Here is an 18866-nt window from a genome sequence, read left to right as displayed (position 1 = left end):
ACAGGGACTGGGTCCTTTGGTGGCAGGGGTGGCCTAGCAGGTAAGGAAATGGACCCGTAATTGGAAGATTGCCGGTTCGAGTCCTGAACCGCCCCGGTGCCACTGAGTAAAGTACCGTCCCCACACGCTGCTCCCCAGGCATCTGTCATGGCTGCCCACTGCTCACTAAGGGTAATGGGATAAAAGCAGTGGACACATTTCGTTGTGTCACCGTGTGTTGTGCTGCAGTTTTTCACAATGACAATCACTTCACTTTTACAACAAACCCCCTCTGACCCCTAGGTTGCTTGTAGGCGAGTGCCGATGGGTCCATCCGGATCCTGGCTTCCGGCCAAACCCCTTTGGCCCCATGTGCATGGCGTTAATCCTCTGCTGTCTGCCCCACTCATGTCCTTATCTGGATATCCCTGCTGCATCCTTGACTGCCCAGTGAACATGGTAACGTGTTGGGACCATGCTGGACATGAGGCCATTCCTGAACCGGGGAACGGTGCCGTCTGGCAAGTTGAAAAGCATTTACATTTTACATTTACATTTACGGTATTTATCAGTTGGCCTTATCCAGAGCGACTTACAATCAGTAGTTACAGGGACAGTCTCCCAGGAGCAATTTATGGTTAAGTGTCTTGCTCAGGGACACAATGGTAGTAAGTGGGATTTGAACCCGGGTCTTCTGGTTCATAGGTTACCCACTAGGCTACTATCACCCTAAGCAGGGATGTCAATCATCAATGTGTCCATCGAATGGTAAACAGATAAACCAGACAAGGACATGGCACAAAGCGGCATACATATACAGCCTAACACAGCTGCACACACTCAGGGTAATAGGCACACAAGCACCCCCTCCGGAGTCCGAAAGCGAAATAAGCTATAAAAGAGATGTCTAAGAGAGGCAGAGTCTTTTGTAACTAAAGATGGCCAGAGGCTCAAGAGATTCAGAGAAACTGGAGATGTCTTGGTGCATAAGGCCAATATATGTCAGTAATTATGTATTTTTTCGATTATTTTGAAAAAACTGACAGACAGATTAATAACGACAACATTTATTTCTTATATAGCCCATACTCACATACAGTATGTCTTAATGAGACAGGCCCTGCAGTTGACACCTTTCACACTTTGACAAGTACATTTCATGCTAAGTCGTCTTGTTCGCAGTTCATTGCTAGGGACAAGGATCCATCTGGTGGTCTCTTCATTGGACTCCGGAAGTGATCTGTGGGATTGATTCAGGTGCCTCGGAGAGAACATACAGAAACAGGAGCAGACAGTGGCATTGTACGACCGGTACAGAAATACGTGGCTCTAGTGGTACATTTGTGTAAAAGTGTCCCGGTACCCTAGCTAGGACAGCCTAACTAAGGTGAACTCAACACTGTGTATTAAAGTGGACTCAATAATTGACACTGTGTCTGGAATTTTAACAGAAGGCCAGAGAAAACAGATTTAAACACTGAGTCTGAGCCCCGAACACTGACAGACAAGCCGTTCCACAACTTTGGAACTATAAGAGAAGGATCTGCTCCCAGCTATGACCTTTCGTACTTTGGGTACCAGTAGTGACCCCGCACCCTTCGAACGCAGGTTGCACGGCGGATCATAAATAACTAAAAGTGAATATGCGTGAATCATATTTCTCGCTAACTTGCTCCTCGCTCCAACTACCACCCCTTCCAATGCACACTTATCTATTGAATCCACTAGCAAGTGTGGAAGTAAATAAGCATCTAGGATGCCAATAATGTTTAGGCAGCTTAAAAGCCCTGACAATTCACTCAACCACAAAATGCAAAGCACTAGTGACTGGCCATGGTCTTTGTGCCCTCAGACGACATTGAATCACTTTTCAGCATCAGCATGATTGTGTTAATAGCTGCTGCATGCAACATTTTCTTGCCGTCGATTTCTGCCAAATCCCGAAGATCGCTAAAAAGTGTCAAGCAAACACCAGTGAAACGCTAATAAAACAGATAAAAGCATATAATGTTCAGAGGGCACTCATTTCGAACATCCAGAGCACAGCTGTACTCAGATCAGGCAGCCACAGTCACTACTTTCAGACTAGAATTCTTATGCCGCCACCACAAAATCACCAAGCAACATCATTACGATATAATCGATTACCTTCTGCACTGCATCGATGCAGAATCGCCCATGTCTGAATTGCAATGTAATGAGATTCATTTCAACACCCGTAGAAGCCATCTAAAACCATCATGCAAGAAGGAAACATAGAAGTGATGTGTCCTGTGGGCCAAGACTCATTTAAAAAGTGTTCTATGGTCAGACAAGTCCAAATTTGACATCCTTCTTATTAAATCACAGACACAATGTCCTCTGGACTAAAAAGTAGAGAGACCTTCTGTTGGAAGAATTATAAAGCTTACCAAAGTATTCCTTAAAATGTATTCCATGTTTGACCTTGACTTGTGAAAAACATGGTGATGCCATGTGATTACTGCTATTTCAGGAAACGTCTCTTTCAGAGAAGATCTTGTGGTTTCAGGTGCTGACTTAGCTTGCCATAACCCAGATCTTTCACCTAAAATTTTGCACATTATAAAACAAAAAATACGTCAAAGATGTATTACGTCAAATACGTCAAAGATCACAAACTCTTCAACAGTCGGAAACCTATTTCAAGCAATAATGGGACCAAATTTCCACTACGAAAACTCATAAACTCTATGCCTAGACATCTTCAAACTGTTTTGAAACAGCGATGTTACACTATGGTAATCATACTCATGTCCTGTGGCAACAATCATATTTGAAAACGTAAACATTTTCAATTTTAAAAATAGTTTTCGAAGAATCTGGGTTCTGCAGTTCATACCTTTCACCAAAAGAATCTGGTATCAGACAAGAATGGGAAAACATTCCTTAGCAAAACTCCAGCATCTGGTCTCCTCAGTTCCAGGATGCTGACATTTTAAAAAAATGCTAAACAGTGCTGAACATGGCCCAATTCCAACATTTTTCAGACATATTGCTGACATCAAATTCAACACGATTTTGCAACATTGCAACATTATGTTAGATTTTATGTTTTTTTTTTGTGAATAAATTATGGGTTATGAGATGTGTGTATTCTGCTTTTATTTACATTTTACACATTGTCCTAACCTTTTTGGAATTCAGGTTTTACATGTGACTATTTTATTGAGACTCAGCAGGACCATGGCATTTGGTTTCTTTGTGTGAGTAATAATCCATTTAAGGAAGTAGGTTGTATCAGACACACACTTGCATTATAAATTAAACTAAAAGATGAATAACTACTATATTAAAGTGTTGCAGTTGCTCAACCAATATCTATTTCCTTTGCTAATCCAATTTAAGTCATATGTGGCACAATTACAGAGAGTCTGTTGAACAATTAACTAGAAAGTAACCTTCTTCTTAAATCTGTTCATTTTCAGGGTATTAATTTTCTTGTTTAGTTCTCCAAGTTCATTTGTCCTGCTCATGATGGTGTTCTACACAAAAGCCGTATTTCTTTAAAATTGGGAGTTGATATTTACAAGGAATGGGCCACATCTATTAATGATCATACTACAGTGTAGTCTGCTGGAGGACTGTGTGGCTACGTATACATGCTATTCAATGGGGCATTGAGTGAACACATCACTTTTCTGAACATCACAATCAGTTACATGACAACAACTAAACAACACTAGTGCAATCATATCAGTCTTCCACTTTGCGAGCCAGTCTGCAAAATGTCCAATTGTGTTCCACAGTATTCTCATTGGCCCGCTCGCTCATGTGATGCACTCGTGTGTTTCTAATGGTAAAGCCTTGTTTGGAGATATACTCCACAAGGTGCACCCTGAGGGACACCTCCTGGTGGTAGTCACAAGGCCCGAACGTGAAGGAGACCTGAAAGTCCCTGGTGTCCATCATATGTTTATTCCATTTTGTGAAGTTGTTGGAGATCCCTTCAAGCAGCGAGTGGACTTTGGTGGTAATTGTTAGCTGTGTGATGATCACAGCCACAGGGTTGGAATATTTTGAGAGTTTACGGGTACTGGAGAGTTCCACCACCTGTTCAAACGTGTCCAATGGATAAAGTGGTTTTGTGTCGTTTAGACACTGGATCAGTGGCTCAATCTGATAAAAGTCTGCTTCTTTTCGTAAGAGGTCCATTTCTGTGAAATCATACGGTAAAGTCACTTCTGATGTTCGGAGGAAATTCAAAATGTAGCGGAACAGTGGCCCATCACGATCAATGAAGTAGTTGCCCTGGGCATCTCGAGTTGTTGGAAAGTCTCCTCGGAACATGGCACCCAACATAGAATCAGGGAAGCGCTGTAGGGTGGACAAGGACGTTGTGTACATGTGGCCACCCACATTCAAAGTAACTGGATCGGTCATCTGTAAAGACACAAATATTAGAAGAAATACATTCAAATTAAATGTAACCATTATTTGAGCATATTTGGGCAAACCGGTGGATTATGGTACTTAAACTTCATTAAAGGGCAACTGTATGAACACCATTGTCTGATAAAGCAATTATTGTTGGTAAATGTAGCTGCCTGTTCTGTGATAAGCCTGATTAGCGAGTGCATGCATATAAAAGCTATGTATTGCTATATGTATTGCCTAGCGGTTAAGGAAGCGGACCCATAATCAGAAGTTTACCGGTTCGAATCCCGATCCACCAAGGTACCACTGAGCAAAGCACCGTCCCCACACACTGCTCCCCGGGTGCCTGTCATGGCTGCCCACTGCTTACCAAGGCTGATGGTTAAATGCAGAGGTCACATTTTAGTTGTGTGCACAGTGTGCGATATACAGGGTGGTAGTAGCCTAGTGGGTAACACACTCGCCTATGAACCAGAAGACCCAGGATCAAATCCCACTTATTGTGTCCCTGAGCAAGACACTTAACCCTGAGTGTCTGCAGGGGGACTGTCCCTGATTGTAAGTCGCTCTGGATAAGGGCATCTGATAAATGCTGTAAATGTCTGCCGTGCTGCAGTGTATCACAATGACAATCACTTCACTTTTTCTTTCATATAGTATATAAACTATATATTAGCTATATATTAAAACACATATAAAACATTCACCATCACAGTACACCATCACAAAAGTATTGGTCAAATTTGCAGAATGCTTCCAAAAAGAAACCAGGAAAAAACTACAAGGTTGCACAGAATTCACAGGGTTTGGTTGTTTTATTAGTATGCTTCTTTCTACCATGTCTAGCTTTGCAAGCACACTTTCCTGCTACCCTGACCTGGCCTGAATGATGATTTTAGAAATAAATGCATTTATGTGATACAATGGGGTTTAGCTGACAGAAACACATACTAGCAAGATCCAAATGATGCTTTATATTGATTAGATCACAATGTTGCTAACACGGAGTATGTAATAAGATTAAATATGCAAATCAGAATAAGACCAAATAAATGTCTCTGGAAAATGATCTGTGGTGCTATTCCAGTTTGTTTTACAGCTCCCTGGACTAAACATCTGTATTTAATTCTAGCACAAAGAGACATAATCATTAAGCATTCTGAGAAACATTAAGCAATAAATAATATGTGATAAACAGAGAAAGCTGCTAAGAAAGTCTTTTCCAATCCAGTAATTCTCATTCAGACGGGCAACATAATGACAGTTCTAAGAATCCTTAAAAGGACATTTTCTGACCTGAAAAATCCAATACACTTTGCACGGTGCATATCTCTGTGATTCAAGGCAATCAGAGCCCCCTTTATCTGATGGAACGGAAATTACTTTTTTCTCAGACATAGAATTACAGGCTCTGTGTTCTGGTCTGAAGTGGTAGAATCACAATCCTCAATGCGAAATGCAATTTTCGTACAAGCTATCTGTGATGTAACTGCAATTCTACTCATTTTGCAAGTGACAAGTAAAGTAAATAATTACCAAATCAAATATGCAATTTCCAAAATTGAACAAGATGTGTTATCTTAGCCTTGAACGAAACAATTATTTATTCAGACTACTCAAGATATAGCACAGATGAGATGGAGGATACAACTGTGAAATAGACTGGCTTTATTTGGAAACACAAATGGACATAAACACAGGATTATGCCCTCAACAGCTATTGCTATATATAACCAAATGCTTTGAGTTCCCAACATGCATCAGTCTTATTTGAACTGACTTGCCTACATACAACATACTGTGCCACCAGAGCATATTCAACCCCTTCACTTCAGTCAAGTGATTGTCATTGTGAAACACAGCAATAACAGCACACAGTGACACAACGAAATGAGTCCTCTTCATTTAACAATCACCCTTGGTGAGCAGTGGGCAGCCACTGCCCAGGGATGGTACTTTTGCTCAGTGGCACCTCTATGGTACATTGGCTCTTCAGGATTCCAATTATGGGTCCGTATCCTTACCTGCTCGGCTACCACTGCCCTTATTCTAAAATGGATCTGAGTATAGTTCTCTTTTACAAAATGGTCCATAATGGCAAAGTGACAAAAAAATTAAAACATTTAAACACAATTGGTGCATAAGTATTCAACAAGGTCATAGGTCCATTATTCGGAAATGGAAGATGTTTAGAACCACCAGGACCCTCCCAAGATCTGACCACTCAATCAAACGGAGTGATCTAGGAAGAAAGGGGACAAGGAACCCAGTGATGGGAGAACCATTCAAAACATCAACCACAGCTAATAGACTCCACCAATCAGGCTCCCTTTTATGAAAATGTCACTTTCTTATTATTATTTCTTAGTATTATTAACATTAATACAAGTTCCCATACCCTGTCTATGGTCCTGCAGTGTCTAGAAATGGTAATATGGAATCGCAATTGCTTGAAAACATGTGAGGCATGTCAGTTGCTCAGTGATTGAATGTAAAGATGAGCACAAATATATATTTTTAGGTCAGTCACATGAGACTCTGAAGAACCAGTGAGTAAAAAAAAACTTCCTGTTTGCGGCAAACATTGTGATTGGTGAATGGTTTTGATGATTTTCACAAATTCCACGAATGCCCCCTCAACTTCTATAGGCCACTCTCCTCCTCATCAGTATTGTAAGATGGGAAGTTGCAGGTCCAGTTTTGTCTTGCGTCATCACCTTCATTCTCCATATCTTTGTCAAATGGCCTTCCCCCGAGCAAGAGGTGTGAAAGTCCAGCCATTTGTTTGGCACCCAGGGCTTTTTCTTTGTCGGGCTGCGACACCCCCCGACAGGGAAATGACATGGCAGAAACAACAAATTCTGATTGGTCTAAGACCAGTTGACCAGTAGATTACTATTGCAGTTATATGTAAATATTGTCTGTAAAAAAGGTACCAATGTTACAGAAAAAAAATGTAAAAAAAGGAGAAAGAGATAGAGGAATAGAAAGAAAAAGTCCGAAGAAACAGGAAGAGAAGAAAGGCCCAGAAACTGGAGGGAAAATCCCTCAGTTCCCGATGGAAAGGAAAGGCAAGTGCCCAGAGACCACAAGAGAAAATTATTTTATACATTTGACTCCCAGGAAGTTGCCACAGACCAATCAGAATTAGTTGTTTCTGCCCTGTCACGCCCTTGCCGTGTCCTGTTTCGGGGGGTGTCGCAAAGACAAAGCGGGTGGTCCCAAACAAATGGCTGGCCTTTCACACCTCTTGCTGCAAAACTGCAGAATGTCATGGACCTGCGACTTCCCATCTCACAGCATTTAAAGCTACACACACACAGAATCGGCGCGTCCTGGGAAATCTCATTGTGGGACTGGCTAAAAGTGGCTTTAATTCTGCACCAAGGCTGAATTGCAGAAAGAGGCTTCAGATACAGTTTTAGGGGACCAACAAGACCGATATAAAAGCAGAAATGAGCTTTTTGCTTTAAAGTAGAGTGGCCACTCCCAAATAAAATGCAGACAGCAGCCTGCTTGGAGTTTGCCAAAAAAGTACATTAAGGATTCTCAGAGTGCAAGACAAAAAAAATCCAGTTGTTTGATGAAGCCAAAACAGAACTTCTTGTTATGAACTAGGGCTGTGCAATATGGTATAAAAATATATTGCAATATCAATTTAACCATAGACGGTAAATGGTATATATTGCAGTATATAATTTGATTAGTAAATTTAAATGAAACTGTAAATGTAAGTGTAACGTGTCCATAGCAAAGGCGCTACGGCAGGAAATTGTATATCAAACATTTTACAGATACATTAACATAGCATAACCGTATACCAGATAAAACTATATCTGGGTATTCTACTGTATGAAGACTTGTCACCCAGTTCCTGCCACAGAAAATATCCCCACAGCACACGGGGCAGTTCTAGACAGGCATTTATGAGGGGGGTGCCACAATCACATTTTACTGTGATCAGGGTAAAAGTCATGCAAATGTTGCTGTGAGTTATAGACTGTTTCTGGGGTGTCAAACTCGCAGCGCTACAGCCACATCATGCAAGATCATTTTATATACATCTATTTTTATGGCCCGGCGATATGAAGCGCTGAAAACACACAAACTACAGATCCCATCATGCAGTGCTTCAGTTGCCTTGCCGAATCTTTACACTGCAGTTGAATTTGTTCAGGGGCAGTTTCCACTGGAGATATGCAATACCACCGATTTCCTTTTCAATCCGATTCAAAGTAAACTGTTGGTAACTCATTCAAACATTAAAAAGTGTATGTCAAGTGTTTGTACGCACCTGCAAGAAAGTGTCTCTCATTTGAAGTTGAGAAAGTTGAGAACTAGGGCTGATAATAAATCATAATTAATCGATTTTTTGAACAAATATTCCGATTGCGATTTTGGCAACTGTTTTTGCTTTTTCAAACAAGCTACATACATTCTAAATGCATTCAGTGCACAAGTAGTGCATAACTGTCATGGCTGCCCACTGCTCACCGAATGTGGAGGACAAGTTTCACTGTGTGCATCACATGTGACAATAACTTCACTTTATTTATTGTCTGTGGTCGTAGACACTTGTTGCTCTTCACAAAGTTCCCATGATGCTTAAGCTTTAGGGCTGCACAAACGAATCGATAAAAATCGATTACTAAAAGAGTTGGCAACGAATTTCCTAATCGATTCGGAGACGTTTGATTATTAAAAAAAAAACAAATTATTTGAGCGCGGCGTGAACACACTCGCGCACAGATACTAGCAGAGTTTGGTGCCTCATAGACAGCGCGGAGCAAAATAATAAAAAAAAACAAGCGGAGGTTGATACATGGCGGAGGCAGAGAAATCTGCGCGAAAATATGCAAAAGCGACATGGCATGGGAGCACCACGGCAATGATCCAGCACCTGAAACGCAAACATGTTGGAGAGTTTGAGGAGGAAGAAGGGAGTTCAGCAGCAGGGGAAGTCGCTACAGAATCCTACATTTGTTCCGTTAGAAAACTAATCTTAATGAGATATAATCTCAAACAGAAGTTTTAAGCATCACTTAATTTTCTCATGCCATTTTTCTTGTCTAGTAATCTTGATTTAAGATTTTTTAGATATTTGGACTGGAAACGAGACAAAATTACTATGTAAGAAAAGCTTTTTTTGCAGTGTAGCTATACATGACAACAGATTGAAAAATGAATGGTCCAAAAAAGGCTAGTGAATAAAAACATTTAATGCAAAGTAACTATAGCACCCCTGCTTTACTACTGTTATTAACACGCTAACTTGTCATGCCAGTCAAGCTGGATGACGGGTAAACATTTACATTTACAGCATTTATCAGACGCCCTTATCCAGAGCGACTTACAATCAGTAGTTACAGGGACAGTCCCCCCCTGGAGCAACTTAGGGTTAAGTGTCTTGCTCAGGGACACAATAGGCGAGTCGTCCACGCGGAGACGCAGAGAACAGTCCGAACGCTGTTTCATCCCCCCTCCACACCTGTAGGTGGCGCTGTAAGTCCCCGTCTAGTTCTCCTCCATGGCGAGTTAAACACCAGCACCAGGGACATTACGTTCCTCACTTCAAAACGGAACAAAAGTAGGATTCTGTAGTGACTTTCGCGCAGATTTCTCTGCCTCCGCCATGTATCTGTCCTCTACCTCCGCTCGTTTTTTTTGTTTTTTTTCTCCGCGCTGTCTATGAGGCGCCAAACTCTGCTAGCATCTGTGCATGAGAGAGACTGAGTGTGTTCACGCCGCGCCACGCTCAAATAAAGTTTTTTTAAATAATCAAACGTCTCCATGTCGCGCGACATAACGAATCGATTAGGAAATTCGTTGCCAACTCTTTTAGTAATCAATTTTTATCGATTTAATCGATTCGTTGTTGCAGCCCTAGCAGAGACAGAGATTTTTTACAGACTTTACCTCCATTTCCACCCAGGCAGGTCGATTAGGTTGATTATGAAAATATGTCCAAAAGATGACAGATCAAATGTTTGCTGCTCAGTAGTAAAAACGAAAACTAGGCAGAGCCAAGCTGAGCCGCCTTGTCTTTGAGATCTTTGAAGTAAGGACTTATTCAATCGTGGATGTTTACCTTTCCAAAGGTAAAAAGATATAATTGAATCTAAAGCACCAAAGTAAAATTTGGGAATAAAAACAGGTACAGACTGGAAAAGATATAAAAATTTAGGAAAAATACTCATATTAATGGCATGAATGCGTCCCACCAGGGACATGGACAGTGGTGACCATTGTCCCAAGTACTTTTGGTTTGGCTCAACAACCTAATGAAATTTTCTTTAAAAAGGTGTTTATGTTTCCTTGTAATTGTAATACAGAGATAGATAAACTGATTTTTCACTAAGTTGAATGGAAAATTGTGCAGAACCGTTGTTATGAACTAATAATATATCATTAGTTCACTTTTGATCAAATTCAGCTTATATGCTGAAAAAGAGCTAAATTCATTGAGCAATGACAGTACAGGTGGCAGGGAGGAGATTGGATTTGATATAAAAAGTAGAAGGTCATCTGCATGAAGGGAAACTTTATGTTCTTCTCCCTGCCTCCAAATCCCAGATATATCCCTACAACTGTGGAATGCAATTGCTATTGGAGTAATGGGCTAAGAGGACACCCATGACGAGTTCCCCACTGAAGGCCAAATGGTTGAGACTGCTGAGCATTTGTCAGAATTGAGGCAATGGGTCTTAAATATAATAATTTAACCCAAATGATAAAACTTGGGCCGAAATTGAATTTTTCTAAATAAATACTCCCATTCCACACGATCAAAAGCCTTTTCAGCATCCAAAGACAGGACACACTCAGGGATCCCCTCTGATGGTGTGTACAGGATATCCATAAGGCGTCGAATGTTTAAGTAAGAATAGATATAATTGAGGGTAGAACATTCTATAATCTGCGAGCCAAGACTTTAGCAAGGATTTTAACATCCACATTGAGAAGATAGATTGGTCTATTTGAAGAGCAATCTGTTGGGTCTTTATCTCTCTTTACTATGAGGGTGATGCGAGCCTCATTAAATGATGCGGGCAGCTTACCTTGCTTAAAAGATTCAGATAAATCCAAAGCTAGTTGTGGTGCAAGGTATGAGGAGAATGATTTATAAAACCTCTGCAGGGGACCCATCAGGACCCGGGGATTTACCAGATTGCAATGATGAGATAGCTGAAATAATTTCCTCTTGTGATATGAGCCCTTCTAATCTTAATCTAGAATCAGGGGACAGTGTTGGGATATCTAGTTGAGTCAAGAAACTGAACTATGGTCCTTTAATAATAACTTTTTTTTTTTTTTTACATGAAACAGAAAAACAATAAAATTAAACACGTTGTCTATGAACTGCATAAGCCGTCACATTTTGCATAAATACGTCATATGCCTATCTCATTCTTCAGCATATCAAGACATAACAATAAAACATTTAATTACGTGTTAGAAAATATCGATACAGTAATATATTGCGATATTTTACATAGCAATACCGTATCGATCCAGGGACGTCAATTATCGCTATATTTGTATACATATGTAGTCCACCAGGTGGCGCTGTCGACCATTTTTCTTCAGTAAGGTCAGTAGACCTGAGAGTCAGCGTGCGACTACAACCTCCACTCCTGTAGATGGTGCTGTACAACTTTGCATTACTGCTCACCACTCAAATATATATATTTTTCCAATCTTATGCATTTTTGGTGTCCACTAGTTCAGTGTGTTATTATGCAAAGTTGAAATGTTGTTTCGTGTTGAAATTAGTAATGTAACGTGGTCCACACAGATCGAACACGGTATCTTGTGCATCAGCTCTGTTTTTTTTTTTTTACATGTTCAGTGAACTGCAGACTATCGCAATACAGAGAATCGCATATCGCGATATGTTCGTGTCGTGAGGCGCATGTCGCGATACGTATCCCGAAAGAGGTGAGATCTGTGCCGGCGTGGAAGGCAGCCCCCCCGGCCCCCCAACTCTCTCCCCGCACTCACCATGTGTCCCCAGTCTCCATTATCCATTGGCCCGAACGTTCAGGAGGAGGCTGTGGAGGGTGGAGGGCGCCGCGCTTCTTCGGGCTTCTCTGGCCTCCACGCTAGTCTCGGTTCCACTAAAGTCGCTGTTTCGTAAAAGGGGGAATTTACAATTCTGGGAATCGTGGGAACGTCGACCACAGCACGTTCATCGTTCCATCACTGAAAATATTTCACACGCGGACACGGACAACAATGGACAAATATGAATAATTTAAGGTTAAATCAAATGACGGGTCCATCCAGACCCGCTCTGTGCGACTGGCCGTGGCCTCGGCCAAATCTAACAATTCATTCGTGTTGTTAATAACGCGCGCAGATTTCCTACCCGCAGTCCGGTCCGCGCCTCGACAAATACGCCGGAGTGTTGACGTCCTGCCCCGTACGCGCCCCCCCCCCGAAAGCGAAACGTTCGCCTGAATGGAGCGCCAGGCTCCGCCCGCCGTGCGCGTCGCCAGCGGCCATGACTGCGGAGGCGCGCTTACGTAACTTACGTAACGTTACGTAACGTACGTAATCCGCAGAGTCGTCGAAGACGTTCATTATACGACGAAGGGAACTTGCGTTGAAAATAAAAGGCCATGTTACGCAAACAAATGCTCTGGTGAGAGCTGCAAGTGACACTGTCCCCTTTGCTTGCGCATGATGTATAATACGTGACGTCAAACAACATCTCACTGCAATATTGCTCTTATGACAAAATAATTAAAACATTTAACCTTTTTTCTGACCCATCTTTATGAACATGACACAAATATCTGATTAAATTTGAACACCATTGGTCCACTATATTAAATAAAAAGAGCCAAGAATAGAAATCTGTTATACTTTGTAATATAATTGTAGGGGCCTAGCGGTTAAAGAAGCTGCCCCGTAATCAGAAGGTTGCCGGTTCGAATCCCGATCCCCCAAGGTGCCACTGAGGTGCCCCTGAGCAAAGCGCCGTCCCCACACATTGCTCCCCGGGTGCCTGTCATGGCTGCCCACTGCTCACTAAGGGTGATGGGTTAAATGCAGAGCACAAATTTCACTGTGTGCTGTGCTGCTGTGTATCACAAGAGACAATCACTTCACTCTAGAAAAAAACATATATACACTGCTCAAAAAAAAAAACAGAACACGATATAACTCCACGTCATACACACTTCTGTGGAATCAAACTGTCCACTTAGGAAGCAACACTGATTGACAGTTTCACGTGCTGTTGTGCAAATGGATTAGACAACAAGTGGAAATTATGGACAATTAGCACGACGTCCCCATAAAGGCGTGGTCCTGCAGGTGGTGACCACAGACCACTCCTCAGTTCCTATGCTTTCTAGCTGATGTTTTGGCCACTTTTGAATGCTGGCGGTGCTTTCACTCTAGTGGTAGCATGAGACGGACTTTACAACCCACACAAGTGGCTCAGGTAGTGCAGCTCATCCAGGATGGCACATCAGCGCGAGTTGTGGTAAGAAGGTTTGCTGTGGTTGTCAGCATCCAGAGCATGGAGGTGCAACCAGGAGACAGGACAGTACATCAGGAGCCTCGTTTCGACTTTTGAGGAGCCTCGTTTTGTTTTAATCCAAAGTTGGATCAGCATGTAGTGTGTATTTTCACTTTTTGAGTGTGACTCCAATTCCAGGTCTCAAAGGGTTGATAAATGGGATTTACATCAATATTACATCAATTTACATCACCACATTCATTTATGTAAAGAATAAAGTATTTAATAAGAATACTTCATTCATTCAGATCTAGGATTTCTTATTTTTGTGTTCTCTTTATTTTTGAGCATTTATTTTTTTGGTCAAACAAATTTTACAGATGTTGCAGTCATGTCTCTCCACCACCACATTAATAGAGGAGTGAATATACATTATACTAATATCAAGCTCAGTACTGGACAGTAGGGCCCAGCAAGGCCTTTCTTTTTTCCCATTAGATTTCTTATTTCTATGCATGAGCCTGGTAGGCAACCTCTGTCAGTCAAGAATATTGGTAGACAATAGGGATGGACTTGTGATCTGGGACAAAATAAGCAAAAGTAAAGTGATTGTCATTGTGAAACACTGCAGCACAGCACACAGTGACACAGCAAAATGTGTCCTCTATATTTAACCCTCAGTGGCACCTCAGCAGATCAAGATTCGAACAGGCAACCTTCTGGTTACAGGGCTGCTTCCTTAACCGCTAGGCCACCATTGCCCCATTGTTTGAAATATTAGGGGAATGCTGTTTGCATGATGGGTTTCACTGTGGGCACCGTGTGCTGTGCGTCATTGTGATAATCACTTCACTTTGTTTGCATGATGTACCTATGCTAATTAATTAAGCCCCAGGTTGGGTCAAGCAATGTGCGCTGCGCCCACAGTACCATGCTTGCTGAATTCCTTAATAAATACAACAAAAACAAGAGAACAGCTGCTGACCGACAACAAAAACTACAAATAGATGCAAAAACCACCAAAAATTGTGACTACAATGTTGTCCATATAATTTCCTTTAAAGGGACAAACACATAGTACAAAAATATGATTCTTGTTTATTTAAAAATGGGTGGAAAGAGACAGTAAGTGTTTTATTTTAGGACCGCATTAAAATGGTTTATTTTTGTATACAATGCAATTTTACAATAATAATAATAATAAACAAGGGGTTTCCTATTATTTCATAATAAATATCCCCTCTTTCACAGAGCATTTTTTCCATTGGGCAAAGTGAAACCATTGCAATTAAAAATGAACCATAAGTGGGACAGTGAGACATGTAAGCCTGTAACAGTATTCAAATAATATAAAGTTGCTATGCTATGAAGTTCAGGACCCAACCATATACCATATATTTCTGCATTTTGGTAAACAGGGAAATAGCCAGGGGCTTCTATGCATTGACAGGATGAAAACTGAACTTGTAGTTGCTATTAGACATTCAAGGTCTTCTTGACAGAAAACATGATATCCTTGATCTGAGGTACACTGTGATCTTCCAGGATCTTGGCATATGGCATTGGGATGTCAACACCTGTCACTCTGACCGCAGGAGCATCCAAATAGTTGAAAGCAGGACCTGGACATCCAATAAGAATGATTGAATAATTTCTATACCTATTACCTCATGTATCAATTTAGCACACCAACATACATACCCTCCATGATTCTGGCACATATTTCAGCTCCCACACCAAACTGTGGCCATCCACCTTCAACTGTCACAAGGTGGTTTGTTTTGATCACGCTGGCCTCGATAGTTTCTATGTCCATAGGGCGGATGGTACGAAGATTTATCACCTTTAAACCAGGAGCAAAAGACAAAAGGCCATTTCTTAATGAAGGCAAGACCACACAGCTCTGAAACCAATTCCTTAGGGCTGGGCCATATGGCATAAAAGATTAATCACATATCACTTTTTTTCCACATCGATCGATTTTTGAATATTGCTTCATTGCTTCTTTATTCCAGCACCTCCCAACAAAACCTGTAGTGTGAGTCTCAGGGCACTCTTCCTCGACCATGACTGAACCAATGACAGTTATCAGTTTTCAAAGTTATCATAAAATCTGACTGGCTTATTCTGCTACTTACACAAGCAGACACGTCCTTCTCATCCCGTTGTGTGAGTCCTTCTACTGTCTGGCGTGCATGCTCTAGTTTCTGGGAGGTTTTATTACATTTACTGGCATCAGGGAGCTGCTATCAACATGCAACATAATTTCCACTTGTTGTCTAACATGCCTCGCAGTCGTTTTAATCATTATCTAGCAATGCACCGATACCACTATCGAGTTCTGGCACAACACCAGGCTCACGTGCATTAAAGGTGACCTGTACACTGTGCAAACCTACAGGCCACATTGGGAATGTGGCAATCTACTTTCTAGGGCACAATAGGCTTATAATAATGACACCCTTTATAAACTACAACCTTCATCCAAAGAGATTTGTCTTGAGAGTTCTCACCTCACATTCAATTCCCTCTTTTGCCAAGACGGCAGCAGCATCAAGACAATGACCAACCATACGTGAATGTGACACAAGCGTGATATGATTTCCTGCAAATTGACAAAAATGCACATCAGATTCAAGCAGGTCCAGTGGTGAAAACACACAGTATCGATGACACGTCACAAATATAACTACACATTTTAAAAGGGCCATATCTTGCCATACAATAAGAATAACCAAAACTGAACCAAACTACAAATCAGCAGTGCCAGAATCCAGCAATTCACAAAATAGGCAATGACTTTTTAGTTTAATCTGGGTTCAAGGTAATTGTTGCTAATGCTGTTAATCCACAGTATATTTTACTATACCTACCTTGCCTTTCGATTTTGGCCTTTCCAATTGGTACGGTGAAGTCCTTGGACTGAGCTTCCTCAGACAACTCAAATGGCACGCCATACATTAGCTCATTCTCTAGAAACACCACTGCAGAAGGTAAAACCACAGGGCAGCTATGTGTAAATATTCAAGCATTGTAAACAACCAGGTCTATGATAAATCACACACACACAAAAAAAAAAAAAAAAAAAATTTGAAATCTACTGCTCAGTCACTGTCATACCAGGGTTGTCATCTCGGATGGCTGATTTAAGGAGGCCCCGGGCATCTTCTGAATTCCATGGGCTGACCACCTTCAGTCCAGGGCAGTGTCCATACCAGGCAGCAAAGCACTGGGAGTGCTGCGCCGCTACTCCAGCAGAGGCGCCGTTGGGGCCGCGGAAGACGATGGGCACAGACTGGAGGCCCGCTGACATGTAGTAGGTTTTGGCCGCGGAATTGATGACCTGGTCGATGGCTTGCATGGAGAAGTTGAAGGTCATGAACTCACAGATGGGCCTCAGACCAGCCTGAAACCAGTGAAAGCACCATATAAATTAAATCCTAGCACACACACACGAATAAGCGGAGTCGACTCTTGTTAAGTACTGAAGACTCACCATCGCAGAGCCAACAGCAATACCTGCGAAGCCCATCTGTGAGATGAGAGAATTCGTTACAACAAACAGCAGCCGTAAAACATCTAAATATGATCAAACCCACAAGACCCACCTCAGTGATGGGAGTGTCAATGATGCGTTTGTCTCCGTACTTCTTCCACAGCCCTCGGCTCACCTGCACACGTACAACACAGGTCAGCATCAAACCGGAGTAACCGGATATAAAAATGGCATCTGTCCCAATTAGAACTTGACAACTAACATGGTTATAACTGCTTGTGTTTAATTAAACACACTATATATTTCAGGCCAATTTGCACTTGGTGCATCTAAAATAAATATGTTTAAAATAATTAAGACTGTAAAACAGAAGAGCACATTTACAGCTTTCTGAAGCCATTTTAACTTTAACAAATTAACAAATTTAATCAGATCTTGTTTATACTGGTCCACAAACAAGCACGTTGGGCTATTAGAAATCTATGTTGTAAAAAGCGCATTTGAATAAAGACTGATCGATATGTTGTCTTGTTGGTCTAGGGGTACAGCATTTACCAGATGCCCTTATCCAGAGCGACTTAGTCAGTAGTTACAGGAACAGTCCCCCCCTGGAGCAACTTAGGGTTAAGTGTCTTTCTCAGGGACACAATGGTAGTAAGTGGGATTTGAACCTGGGTCTTCTGGTTCATAGGCGAGTGTGTTACCCACTAGGCTACTATGATTCTCGCTTTGGGTAAGAGAAGTCCCGGGTTCAATCCCGGACGAGCCCATCACAAATTAGAGTAAGACGTGCTTGGGCGGTGGTGGCCTAGAGGTTAAGGAAGTGGCCCCATAATCAGAATCCCGATCCGCCAAGGTGCCACTGTGGTCCCCTTGATCAAGGCACCGTCCCCACACACTGCTCTTCAGGCCCCTGTCATGGCTGCCCACTGTTCACCAAGGGTGATGGTTAAAAGCAGAGGACACATTGTGTGCTGTGTTTCACAATGACAATCAGTTCACTTTCACATAAGGACCAGACCTTGTAGGCGCCGTCGTACTGCGCCACTTCTTCTCCCAGCAGGAACACCCGATCATCTCGCTCCAGCTCCTCGTCCATGGCCTGGTTGAGAGCATCTCGGACCGTCACCTGGACGGAAAGTGAGCGTTGAGAACAGGGCAGGAATCTCGGTTAGCGCAGGCGAAAACACAGAACATATAAAAAACATCAAGTCGCATAACCCAACGCAGGTTCATGTCCGGTGAAGGTTGGAGCCCAGCGCAGACAAACCTGCAGCGAGGCCGGCGCCGTCTGGTGGATCTCCCTACGCAGACCCGCTGCCACGGCGTTCTGGAAGACACGGGGGGAAACAGAGGTTTAAAACACTTCCTCGCTTCCATCGCCGGCTTGGAAATGCGTGAGCGCAGAATCTAGCCAACCTTCCCCGAGCGCAGAAAGCACCGCAGCGCCGCCATCTTCAGCCTGTCCTCTAAGGGGGGCGTGGCAGCAACCACACGGCACTTCATCCAATAAGGACGCGCGTTGCT

The 18866-nt window shown here is 42.2% G+C and overlaps 2 protein-coding genes across 3 annotated transcripts; both read right to left on the bottom strand.

The window, feature by feature from the left end:
• Window positions 1-1030: 1030 nt before the first annotated feature.
• Window positions 1031-12881, bottom strand: kctd6a (potassium channel tetramerization domain containing 6a). 2 transcript variants are annotated; one of them, XM_028999515.1, is made up of 3 exons: window positions 12743-12881; window positions 12376-12500; window positions 1031-4380 (listed from the first exon to the last, which is right to left on the bottom strand). In XM_028999515.1, the coding sequence occupies exons 2-3, from the start codon at window positions 12400-12402 to the stop codon at window positions 3694-3696; spliced, it is 714 nt and encodes a 237-aa protein (XP_028855348.1). In that variant the 5' UTR covers window positions 12403-12500; window positions 12743-12881; the 3' UTR covers window positions 1031-3693. The 2 variants fall into 2 exon arrangements, with proteins under 2 accessions (XP_028855348.1, XP_028855349.1); XM_028999516.1 differs by adding an exon at window positions 4651-4749 and having other exon boundaries at window positions 12376-12876.
• Window positions 12882-14975: 2094 nt separating this feature from the next.
• Window positions 14976-18820, bottom strand: pdhb (pyruvate dehydrogenase E1 subunit beta). Its single transcript, XM_028998319.1, has 10 exons — window positions 18759-18820; window positions 18610-18669; window positions 18361-18468; window positions 17452-17514; window positions 17340-17375; window positions 16964-17249; window positions 16717-16827; window positions 16357-16448; window positions 15545-15686; window positions 14976-15465 (listed from the first exon to the last, which is right to left on the bottom strand). The coding sequence occupies exons 1-10, from the start codon at window positions 18792-18794 to the stop codon at window positions 15320-15322; spliced, it is 1080 nt and encodes a 359-aa protein (XP_028854152.1). The 5' UTR covers window positions 18795-18820; the 3' UTR covers window positions 14976-15319.
• Between the last annotated feature and the right edge of the window lie 46 nt (window positions 18821-18866).

The sequence above is a fragment of the Denticeps clupeoides genome, chromosome 12 (assembly GCF_900700375.1).
Source record: "Denticeps clupeoides chromosome 12, fDenClu1.1, whole genome shotgun sequence".
Taxonomy (NCBI): Eukaryota; Metazoa; Chordata; class Actinopteri; order Clupeiformes; family Denticipitidae; genus Denticeps; species Denticeps clupeoides.
Note: the sequence above shows the minus strand (reverse complement) of the source record. Positions and strands in the feature narration are given on the sequence as shown.

Coding starts and splice junctions, on each gene's coding strand:
- kctd6a (XM_028999515.1), bottom strand. CDS start 12,402: ATGGATAATGGAGACTGGGGACACATG. Junction 4,381..12,375: donor ATGGAGACTGGGGACACATG/GTGAGTGCGGGG, acceptor GTGTCTTTACAG/ATGACCGATCCAGTTACTTT.
- pdhb (XM_028998319.1), bottom strand. CDS start 18,794: ATGGCGGCGCTGCGGTGCTTTCTGCGCTCGGGGAAG. Junction 17,515..18,360: donor AGTACGACGGCGCCTACAAG/GTCTGGTCCTTA, acceptor GTACGTGTGCAG/GTGAGCCGAGGGCTGTGGAA. Junction 16,449..16,716: donor GGCCAAAATCGAAAGGCAAG/GTAGGTATAGTA, acceptor GTCAATTTGCAG/GAAATCATATCACGCTTGTG.